Source organism: Acomys minous, assembly GCF_964271855.1.
Source record: "Acomys minous genome assembly, chromosome: 17".
In the NCBI taxonomy this organism is placed as follows: Eukaryota; Metazoa; Chordata; class Mammalia; order Rodentia; family Muridae; genus Acomys; species Acomys minous.
The window spans coordinates 4861289-4873659 of NC_140500.1; the positions used below are offsets into that span (position 1 = coordinate 4861289).

A 12371-nucleotide genomic window follows, 5' to 3' on the forward strand; every position below is an offset into this window, starting at 1 on the left:
GAGTCTCACTGGGGAAACAAACCAGTTAAGATCAGGCTCTGTGCCCAGCAGTAGACGGTCAACACAGTACACGGCCACCACAGTACACGGCCACCACAGTAGACAGCCACCACAGTAGATGACCACCACAGTAGACAGCCACCACAGTAGATGACCACCACAGTACACAGCCACCACAGTAGATGACCACCACAGTACACGGCCACCACCGTAGACAGCCACCACAGTAGACAGCCACCACAATACACAGACACCCCAGTAGATGACCATCACAGTAGATGGCCACCACAGTAAACGATGACCGCAGTAGAAGGCATCTGTCCCTATCCCATGCCATCTGTTTCTTATATTTTCTATCAAGCTCCCTCCCATCCATAATCCCAAATACTTGCTAATGTTCTTCATCTAGGCCGAATCTTCCATCCACACTGGCCACACGCTTTTCTTCTACCAAGCCCATGACAGCCACCTTCTCCTCTCTCTCCTCGGATGTCTCTTCTTCCTCTCGTCAGGTCTCCTCTTTTTCTTCCCAAGATTCTCTCTGTCTGAACCCGGGAAACTTAGCCATACCTATCTCCTTCTGCCCTGCCCAGGTGATGGCCTTTTATTGGTCAAAAGGTGGATCACAGAGACAGCAAGCGGTAATTAGCATCAAAATACATCAGACCATCCTCCAACAGATGGCCACCACAATAGCAGGCCACCACAAGAGATGGCTGCCACAGTAGAAGGCCACCACAGTAGACAGCCACCACAATAAAAGGCCACCACAATAGAAGGCCACCACAGTAGACGGCCATCACAGTAGACAGCTACCACAATAAAAGGCTACTACAGTAGACGGCCATCACAGTAGACAGCCACCACAATAGAAGGCCACTACAGTAGACAGCCACCACAGTAGACGGCCACCACAATAGAAGGCCACCACAGTAGATGGCCACCACAATAGAAGGCCACCACAGTAGAAGGCCACCACAGTAGACGGCCACCACAGTAGACGGCCACCACAGTAGATGGCCACCACAACAGAAGGCCACCACAATAGAAGGCCACCACAGTAGAAGGCCACCACAGTAGACGGCCACCACAGTAGATGGCCACTACGATAGAAGGCCACCACAGTAGATGGCCACCACAATAGAAGGCCACCACAGTAGACGGCTACCACAAAACATACTCAACAGCAGTTTTGCAATTTCTTTGTCTCATTATGTTTGTCAAGGCTTTTAATTTTATTTATTTTTTTACTTTATAAGCCCTTTGTATATAAATATTATGGCTTTCTCTTGTAGTTAATATAAAACATGGCTAATGTTTATTATTAGCCTATTATTATTTTGGCAGTATTATCTAACCTATTCTTATTTTGGTAGTATTATCTAACCCATTATCACAATCAATAAAGACACAGACACCTGATAGAGTTTAGAATAGCCTTATTTCACCTGGGGCATGGCAGATGCTAACTCCATAAACTACCTTCCACTATCTCCCAGCCCCATCCCATCCCATCTGCTTTAATTATTTCTATCTGGGATATCTCCCATCTATAAGTCCATAATACTTGCTAGCTCTGGGCTGCTTTCCTCCGCCCAGTCCAATCCGGCCAGGTGTTTCTCTCCACGCTAACCCATCACGGTCGCTCGGCTTTCTTCTTCCTCCTTGTCTCAAGATCTTTCTCTCCCAAAACCCATGAACCTTTGCCACGTCCACCTTCCTCCTGCCCTGCCCAGATTTTGGCTTTTTATTGGTCAAACAGGAATAATTTCTTAGACAATGTTTACACAAGGACAGGTGTACGTGAGAATGTGGACGTCTGGGCAGCAACTACATCTTGGGAGCCAGAAATTAGAATACATAGCACCAGCCCAACCCCAACAGTGAATCTGGGGCTACTTTGTCTGCGCCCATCAGTACTTTACAGTAACTTACCTTTTAGGTCTCATGTTTGTTACTGTGTCCCTTTTGTGTTTTTGTGGGAGTCCTGTGTGTCTCTGCATCCATATGTGTTTCTTATGCTTTTTCTTTGGCTTTTTTTCTTCCATTTGTTTTGTCCTATTCTAATTTGTTTGTTTTTGTTTCACTTTATTTTATTCTTTCTTAGATGTTTGTTTGTTTTTTAACAAGAGACAGAAGGGATGTGGATCCAGATGGTAAGGTAGAGGGGGAGGTGAAACCGTAATCAGGAGATATTTTACGAAAAATATCTAATTTCAGTAAAAGAAAATAAGCCTAAAAAGACTGCAATTTTTCCATGAAATGTGACAAGTACAGTAACACAGGCAAGCCCCAGCTTGTTCTCGTTACAGGTGAATATACTTGAGTTTCTCAAGCTCCCGTCAATGCACCTTACGGCCTCCTTCTGCCATCTTAGCCATGCGCCACGAGCTAGGGGGTTCAGGCTGCTGAGCTCAGCCACAGCTGTTGCTGTGCCCTCCATTTGCAATTCATCTCCCTCCTGTGACTAGGACTTCCTCACACCAAGCAGATCATCTTTAGTCTGTATCTGAGGTGATCACAGCAGCATCTAAAAGCATTTCCAAATCCCTACTTCCTGAAGACCCGTGTTCACCTTCCTCCCTCTCACAACGTCCCCGACTGCTGTGTGACAATGCCCCTTCAACACGTCCTTCTCGGCTTAGAGCCCGTATTGCTCATCAGGGCTCTACTGTCCCTGACCATGTCACTGTTCTACTGTCCCTGACCATGTCACTGTATGTACGCCTGTGATCCCAGCACTCAGAAGGCTGAGGCAAACACTTCTAGTTTTAGGCTAACCTGGGCTACATAAGAAGATCCTATCAGAAAAAAAAATAATGAAAATAAGAGCAACAGCAATAATAATAGCTTATTCCACATCCTCCACTCGTTCAGCCTGCCTGCCAGTCCTTAAGAACTCTCACCCACACACTTGCTTTTCTGTCTGGTGACACCAATGTGTGTTCTCCTCCTTGGGTGGGTTTATTGCATTGTAAAATCTTGACTGTGCCACACTGATTTTGTTTCAAATTCTACCTTTCCTTTTCTTTTTCTTTTTTGTTTTTTGAGACAGGGTTTCTCTGTGTAGCCTTGGCTGTCCTGGACTCACTTTGTAGACCAGGCTGGCCTCGAACTCACAGCGATCCGCCTGCCTCTGCCTCCCAAGTGCTGGGATTAAAGGTGTGCGCCACCGCACCTAGCCCAAATTCTACCTTTCTTCCTCCCTCCCCCTTCTCATTACTTAATCCTATAGGCTGAACTGTGACTCTGGGGCTACCTTTGCCTGTGTCCACCAGTACTTACAGTAATTTACCTTTTAAGTCTCATGTTTGTTACCGTCCCTTCTCTGAATTATGACAACAGCATTGGAACTTCTCCCATCCCCCATCGTCTTTTTTTTTTTTCCTAATCTGCCATTTTTAAGATGTCTCCATGACTGCCTTGCTTTGAGATCAAAGGAATCTCTGCCCATGCCCAGGAAAGTGTCCTGTGAAAAAGTAAAGGTCCTTAATTCTCCTCCGTCATTTTCAGTAAGGGGAAAACACAGCATCTCCAGCAGCCATCGCGGCATCTTAGCTACACCCCACAGTAAAGGACAAGTCCAAACACCATACCCACCAGTCACCTTTGAGACGTTAACATTGTTATCTACATCTGTCCCCAAATCTTCATGCTGCGTGTTTTCTTCAGTTACCTGCACTGAGCTTTGGCGCTTGATACCACACTGAGCTGGCTACAGCCTACCTACATACCCAGGGTGCAGCAACAACAGCATGCATTCCCCACCTCTCTCCCTCTCTCCCTCCCTCTCTCTCTCTCTCTCTCTCTCTCTCTCTCTCTCTCTCACACACACACACACACACACACACACACACACACGCACGCAGACACGACAGAGGGAGTCATGTGTAAGGAAAAGCCTCAGAGACCCACGAAGCAGGTCACCTTTAATCATGCGTGCAAACACCAATGGACCTCACAACAAAAGCAGTGAAAAGAAGCAAGACCCCTGGTGAAGCATGAAGCTAGAGCAACGTCTCCAGGCTCCACCCCCTCTCAGGAGCGGCAGTGGGCCCTCCGCCATGGGAGGAGTTTACCTGTTTTCTGTGAGTGTTCGTGTTAACCGTATAAAGCTGTATCCCTTTCATGGCATCTCCTCTGGGACCCTTTGGGCTCTCATCCCAATCACTGAATATCTGCTTTTTCACCTGATCAGCGTGCCACGGGCACACACGCATGCACGCACACCCCAGTTACTGTTTTGTCCAGCTGTAGGCAATAGTGCATTCACTGCCTTGTTCCTGGTTGATCTCAGATGCGTTAATGAGCAAGTGAGTGCATGACAACACGAAGCAAGGCCGCATCCTCATTCAGGCTCGTTGTGTGACCTCGTCCAAGTAAACAATGCCCCGGATGTACAGCTAAATCCTAGTAACTCATATTTTGTTCCTAATATCTTAAAAGAGTAAAGTGAGACTTTTAAAGAGAATTATTAAATTCAGAGGGACAGTTGGATCCTTATGGCTTGCCACTGCTTTTACTGTTACCAGCGACTGTCTCCTCACCAGGTGTGATGCAGCCATGTCTGTGCTCATGGTGGCTCGGCGTGCTGCGTCCTCGGGAGCAGGGCTGGTGGTGCCTGTAAGAAGAGGAAGCACAGGTGGAAGGCTGGGGGAGCAGCGACCATCAGAAGAGGAAGGAACAGTGAGGGTGGTGATGTGGGTAGACCAGCGAGCACCGAAGGCTGGCATGCGGCTGCAGTCAGATGCCCCCAGGAGGCACGCATGCACGTCTGCTGTGCACAGCCAGGGATGGAGTAGCCCAGGCTATCTCAGCACCCGAGCCGTGTAAAGTGTTCCTGTCTGTCTGAGCGGCCTGGGTGTTTCTTTAAGCTTTTCTGGGGTTAATGCTGGCTTTTTCTGATGCCAGAAACTAGGTGGAGGAAGGAGAGGCAGTTAGAAGTTAGCCTTTGGGCTTGACACATAGTTTGTAAATCCTGTATACAGGCCCGGTAATGATCGTGACATGGCCAAACATCAGACTATTGAGCTGAGAAAAGATACTCTGGGGACACACTGTTATGCTTAGTAATTCCTATTCACTTTTGCACACTCTGCACAGAATGCTTCGTGCACTACTTGACACACTTTTCTCTTCAAGAAACAATAGCCCTTTGCATTGTCATAAAAGACCATTGGAATTAAGAACAAAATAGATACCAATTTATTTTGAAAGATATCGCCGGGCGTGGTGGCGCACGCCTTTAATCCCAGCACTCGGGAGGCAGAGGCAGGCAGATCACTGTGAGTTCAAGGCCAGCCTGCTCTACAAAGTGAGTCCAGGACAGCCAAGGCTACACAGAGAAACCCTGTCTGGAAAAACCAAAAAAAAAAAAAAAAATCATTCCTCCCCTATGGATATTTTCAGTTTTTCCTTAAATTTTCAACCTGGGACTAACATGGTTCAGGAGTCAAAAGGCATAGAATTTAGCCAGGTTTGGTGGCGCATGCCTTTTATCCTGACAGTCAAAGGCATATATCAAGTTACCAAGGCCATTAACTTTACCAATCTGCTTCACCACAGAGAGGCTTGCTTGCTTGAAGTTGCCCTTGAGCCTTGACGGTGTGTGTACCTGGCACGGCAGGGGCTGGTCCTGCTTCCTCCTTCTCACAGAGAGATTTGCAGTCAGGGTCGCCAGAAGGCATGTGCGAAATGTCTGACCCAGAATCTGCCAACAGGAAGAGGCTGGGCATGAGGGCCACACAGAAGAAGCATTTGCCTAGGCGCCCCGTATTTGCACACACCTTAGCAGGCAAACACCGGGGCCTAATTTGTAGTAAGATCTCTGACTTCCTCTCTCTGGGATCTACTCACCACTCGACGTCACGGGACTCTCTGAGGATGAAGTGTGGTCAGCTGATGGTTGGGCGAGATACTCCCTGACAAAAGGACACAAGGCACATCTTAAACATCGAGGGCAAATAACTCCTTTAAAAACCAACTGACAGCCCACCTAGGTTTATAAGAGTAGCAAACCTGAGCTGCGACAGGCTCTCAGAATACCCATGGCCGACACCATTCTCCTGCGGGGGGAAAAGGAGATGCTGGTTGTTGACTTGACAGGATCCGCCCCAGGAAGGTGGCTTTAGGCAAACAGTCTCGGCAGTTTTAAATGAGCCACTACTTCTCTGGGGCAGGTTTTGGGGACAGAATCTTGATATTCATATTTCCTCATGGCTGTTCTCAAAAACCGAGATATATCCTGGACAAAACGAACTCTAAACTCAAGGGGCAGACTTGACTTCTCACACCACGTCTCTTTTACATGGGACACATCACATGAGCGTAATATGTCTATGAGACTGTTACTCAGGGTCCAACTTTGATCCAAAGTGGCTCTTGGGTTTCTTGCTAGATAACCATACCGTTTAGACTTAATCCAAATAGCAGGGATCTCAAGGATTACGTCCGCGTCAGCACCCAGGACTCCATTCAAAGGGAACATCGCTGACCTGCCAGGGCAAGTTTTCAAAGCCTCATCTGAACCTCTTAATTTATAGTAGGGATTCTCAGAGAGGAAGTGATGTGCGGCACTGGGACCTGTGCCCACACTGCTTACTCTCTTTCAAAACACAAGGGCGGGGTCTCAGTGAGGTGCTTCCTTAAACCCTGGCCTCTTCCTGTAAGCTTCCTCTGGTTACTATGTCTTTAGGAAGGGAAATTGATTCCAAAACATGCTGTCTTGCTGGCATGTCTGAAGCCCATGCAGACAATGTGAAATGAAAACATGCATCACTACACACAGCAGTGCACAGACTGTGTGGCCAATCAGAGAAGGAGGGGGGGGGTCAGCTGTTAAAGGCCACAGCCAATGGCAGGCTTCTAAGGAAGGATGCCGCTGCCCTCGCGAGAATCCCCGAGAGAGCTGCAGGTTGGCGAAGACTTGGTCTTGGGTTGTTTTATATCGTTGTTGGCCTTGGTTGGCAGTCCTGACAAATCAAGAGCCTTGGCCACGCTGGGCAAGAGCCTCATCAATGAGCCCCTAGTGCAGTTATCTAGCCTGCTAAAATCTACAAACACCGGGGGCAGCTGAAGGTGCCTGACACCAAGGCCCTGGAACCAGTAGAACGGCAGAAAGAGAGGCAGCCCCTGGGAGTAGCCTCTGACCTCCACATGCACACTGTGTACAACGTGTGTGCGTCACCTCATCTTCCCAAAGTGCTGCACGGAGGGCTTTGGGGGAGGGGGCGGGGTGCGAGAAACTAAGGCCAGGGAGAAGGAGTCCACCCAGAGTCTGAGAAGCAGCCAGCCAGTCTTCTGAGCCACACTGAACTAAATACAGTGTCCTCGCCATTACAGACCAGCTCTGCGCGCGCACTAACTCGGGGTGTTGGGAAAGGGAGCCATCGCAACCACTTTAGACGACTTATAAAGACTTAAATCTACGCGTGGGCTGAAGAGCGGGCTCAGCCATCAAGAGAGCCTGCAGCTCTTGCAGAGGACCCTAGTCCGGTTCCGAGCACCCATATGGTGGCTCAGTACCACCTGTAAGTCCCTGGGGAGGGGGGGGGGGTCTGACACCTCCTTTCTAGCCTCCGCAGGCACCTGCATGTACATACATTTACACAGGGCACATGGGCACATAATAGTTTCAAATTTTAAATAGTAAGTCTGTGTTCCCCTCAAATGGTAAAAAAAACAAACAAAACAAAACTCAAAATTAAAAAATAAGAATCTGTATCACCACTTAAGCATCTGTTTCATTTCATCAGATTTTTGTTTTTACGTCTTGACATGTTTGATTGACAGCTATATCTACGTATCCCGAGATGCTTTGCTCCACCCAGAGCATGCAGCCAGCTGGGGTAGTAATCACATGATGAAGAATTGTCTGTCTCCCCCACAGGGAAGTTAGATGGTGCTGGCCCTGTCTCTGTGTCACCTAAATGCATCATGATTACAGGTTTGCTTATATACAGTACGTGTATGAAACGAAGCTATTAAAAACTGGGGAAGCTTAAGTATTACTCTATTTCACTGGATATCATAGTTCACAAAAATCAAGAATTCATTTCTCTAAAGAAAAAAAAACATTTAAAATTCCTTAGCATATAAGCGGTGCCATCACTGATCAGAATAACACCAGCCTTGTCAGCGGGCGCCTTGATATTTGCGTTCTAACGCAGGGAAGTGTGTTCACGTCCCAGTGAATAGGTTCCCAAAAGTGGGAGAAAAGAGACACATTTTTTTTGGGGGGGCAGACACTCTATTTAGAAAGTCTAACTATCCTGTTTAAAGCCAGAATGCCAGCACAGCAAACACGTATGATTTGGCCTGCCGTGGCACAGACAAGTCCCACCTGCAACATGCCTTCTATGCACCTGTAACTTAGACAGTACAGAGTAGAAAGCTCCCATCTCGTGACCTGAGCCATGCTCAGAAGTGTTTTGGCAAATGTCAAATACTTGCTGATTACACAAATGTTCTGTACGATTCTGGGAGAAACCTCACAAACGGAGTGGAGTTCCCGGATAAGGAGTTGGATTTAATTCTCGTGTCATTAATCTTTATAAATCCCCTCCACCAGGTAACACCACCTACTGGAGCTGAAGCCTACGCTTTCATAAGTGTGGCCAGCAACGTCTTTATCCACCATATGAGAATAACCAGAGTAAAGGCTTAGGTTTTCATTCTTCAAGTTTGGGACTGTAGTACAGGAGAGTAAGAGAGAAAGCCTTTGAACGGTCTGTGTGTGTAGAGTGGGAGAGGAGTAGTTTAAACCATTACCCCAAGCTCACACAGGACCTTAACCCCTCAACCACCTTGTGACCTGGAGAGACTGTAAGAGAGATTCTACTCAATGTATTTTTAAAGCAAAGCAAAACCAAAACACAACAACAACAACAAGCCCACACAAAGAAACAAAGAAAGAAAGAAATAGAATAAATTCAGTTGGGAAACTGACTTACTTGTGGCGACCAGCTCACTCCATGGAGCGAACACCCAGAAGAAGGGACTGACCCGTCTGTCTCAGACAGTCCATTCAAATAGAGACCTGACCTCATTTACATGACCGCCTAGGCCCCAGCCCTCAACACAGGGCGGGGTTGTCAAGGTATGGAACTATGTGAGACAGTCTCCTAAGGGCTGGGTCAGCAAACACGGGACACACACACACACACACACACACACACACACACAGTATCTCGGTGTGTACATAGAAAATAGGAAGAACAGTAGGAAGAGACAGGGTTTTAGGGAGTCATTGGCCAGATAATCTCCTAGCACCAGCTGTCCCTGAAAAAAAAAATGCTTCTTTAATACAGGCTTTGTGAATAGAAATGCTTCCTCTGATAAGCAGGTGTTGCCAATATAATTTTACTACTGGGCCCGAGTTTAGACAGCTAATGCTACTCAAATTAACCAGATGAAAAAATGTAGCCAGAGTTTACACAGCCCTAAGCCTGGACTCTGTGCCCATTAAATGCCCTGATGAGTAGAAGAATTTCTACTGATCTGGGCCAGAAACAGAATCCAATTGCCTGAATTTTCCCCTTTGACTTCTAGCCCAAAGCACACCCCACCCTAAGACCCGCAGGGCGCTCCCAGCACTGAAAGGTGCATTTGGAACCAGTTACCATTCAACATCTGTGTGGCCCGATCTCACAGATTAATAACTCTCCAAGGTTATTAATGCTGCAGCTACACACAGCCTGAGAAAACAGGGCAGACAATAGCCAGAAAATCCCCCAGGATAGTAACATATTGATTCTGCCTTTTGCCTCAGTGGCTCTCCTCTCCCAGTGACAGTCTGTCTCATACAGACACCAGTCATGACATGAAGGACAGTCAGAGGGAGGAAAAACAGTTAAGGTCTTTAAACTACAAACGCAGACTCTTATCTGAGTCCTTTGCTCTTTTGGGAGGAGCCTTTGAGCTTATGTGCCTCTGGTCAAAGCCACAGATACTGGTTTTTGTGCATTCGATGTAAAGCCAGGTTGGGACTGAGGCGATGGCTCAGCAGCTAAGAGCACTTGGCTGCCCTTGCATAGTACCTGAGTTCAATTCCCAGCACCTATGTTGGGTACTATACAGGTGCTTGGAACGCAGATCCAGAGGATCTGACACCCACTTCTGGCCTCTGCTAGTAAACACACACACACACACACACACACACACACACACACACACACACACACCTTAAGGTTGGAGAGACAGCTTAGTGGCTAACAGCACTGGATGGTCTTGCAGGGGACCTAGGTTCGATTCCTAGGACCCATACAGGAGTTCACAGCTGTCTGTGATTCCAGTGCCAGGAGACCCAGTGCTCTTTTTGGGCACTGAATACATGTATATACTCATGTATACATGCAGGCCAAGCACCCACACACATAAAATAAGAAAGGTTTACATCTGTACTATGAGCCAGCAATCTCACATATGCTGCCAAGTATCTTAGCAGGGTTGTGTCAGAGACTAGAGGGAGAAGGAAGCACCAATTCTGTTGGGAGGCCCAGGGTGGCCTCAGACACAATCCCCCCCTGCCTGCTGCAGCCTCTGAAGGCTGCATCTTGGACCTCTAGCCTTGCACATCCTCAGAGCAGGATCAAGCATCTAACGTGTATCCAGGTTTGCAAGGCACTCGGAGTGTGGCTGCCACCACATGGTGGATGGAGAGCTGATTCCTGCAAGCTGAGCTGGCTTCCACGTGTGTGCCATGTTACGAGGGCCCACAGCTACCCCCATATGCAGACAAAGCAATGCATACAATGAATGGCTACAACATGACCAGACTATGGCTGACAAGAAACAGAGACCAAATTACGAAGGCCTTGAGTCCGGTAAAATGCTGCACACTTATGATCCCAGTATTCTCGAGGCTGAGGCAGGGGGATCGAAGTCTTTGGATAGTCTAGGATACGGAATGGGTTCCAGGCAATGCGGACTATAGGAGATTGTCGTTGCTGTTTATCTAGTCAGGACTAGCTGGATGGCTCCGTAGGTGAGGAGCTCACCACCTCGCCTCATGACCTGAGGTAGAGCTCCAGAGAGAGGCAGAACTGACTCCTGCGAATTACCCTCTGACCTCCACTCATGTGCTGTGTGGTACCCACAACTCCCCGTGGGGGAAAATGTTTCAGAACCTAACCAATTTTGATTTTAAAGAGAGTTACTGGGGTCTCAAAAAGGAGTGAAAAGTCCAGAAAGGAAGGCACTTTGGCCGCAGATTGGCTTTTCTAGAGCATACCCAAGGTAACCCAGGAAACCTGACCTCGAACCCCCAATCTGTAGCAATCTCTACCTCAAGAAGTGGAGATATGTGATCACCAGCATCTTATGTTACCACAGAAAGATCTTGTGAAGCAGTTGGTTTTTGAAACCGGCCTTGACAACCAAACAGAATTTTGACAAATGGAGACACGGCAGTGACTCGGGGAACGCCCAGACAGGTCTGTGCGATTTCCGGAGACGGTACGCCCCAGCTGGTTTGGCTATCGGAGGTAACCACAAGGTAAGGCTGAGGAAATAAAGGTAGAAATGCAGGTGTGGCAGGTGGCAGAGGAGACCGGGTCTGAGGCGAGCAGTTCACCCTAAGGTTGCAGAGATGGACAGAGGCCATGGCTTAACGCCAGGGTAGCTGTGCACTGGATGAACATGGACTACAGGTTCTGTGCGTGTTTATTTTGTATTTTCCTCTAATCCCTGCACTCACTGTACACTGGGAGTCAGAGCTTAGCAGCAAATGCTCAGAGGTGGCAGGTGAAGCAAGGCTTTGGGGGATTTGTCCAGGGGACAAGGTGGGGAGGGCTGGAGGGAATGGGCAGTTTTAGGCTGCAGAGCATGTTTGGAGAAAGGGAAACCTAGAGTGACAACGCGGAGAAGCAGTAGTTTAGGCCACTGTACAGTCTACGGCCCGAGACAGCTTCCTGGGATTCCACAGGGGCATAGACAGTCTTGTAGCAGCACGCTAGAGACGTTCCTACTGTGATTCTGGGGACTTGCATTTCTGAATGGATGTCAGCCACAGGTAGGCCCCACTGAATGGACCACCAGCTTGTCAGATGCACAAGGCAGCACGGGTCTTAGGCATCAGAGCACCTTCCGTACAGCCACAAATGGCCATGACAGCGCGCTAGGCGCGGGTGCTGAAGCCCAGGGCCTCTGAAGCTACAGGAAGCTGAATTTGAACCCTGCATTTACTACTTACTAGTTGAGTCATTTTCAACAACTGCTGGCCTCCAGCAGCCTCCTGGGTCAACGCAGAGCCCCCACCCGCACCCGTCAGGTGGAGAGGGTTAACGGGGCATGTGGAAATGCTTCCTGCATCATGCCCTGGTGCATGCTGCCTCTCCTCCTCCTTGTTGTGAAATTAGTGCCCAATAAAAAGG

General features: G+C 48.2%; 1 protein-coding gene across 5 annotated transcripts in view; it reads right to left on the reverse strand.

The window, feature by feature from the left end:
- The window catches only part of IRAG2 (inositol 1,4,5-triphosphate receptor associated 2), an 85962-nt gene that overhangs the window by 16371 nt on the left and 57220 nt on the right, over nt 1–12371 (reverse strand). For 4 of the 5 annotated variants that reach the window (XM_084765298.1, XM_084765297.1, XM_084765301.1 and 1 more), the window contains 4 exons: nt 6019–6065; nt 5857–5921; nt 5615–5710; nt 4548–4621 (listed from right to left, as the gene is read on the reverse strand). In XM_084765298.1, the coding sequence (XP_084621424.1) occupies nt 4548–4621; nt 5615–5710; nt 5857–5921; nt 6019–6065 (282 nt within the window). The remainder of the gene's footprint in view (nt 1–4547; nt 4622–5614; nt 5711–5856; nt 5922–6018; nt 6066–12371) is intronic. The other variant, XM_084765300.1, reaches the window with a different exon arrangement.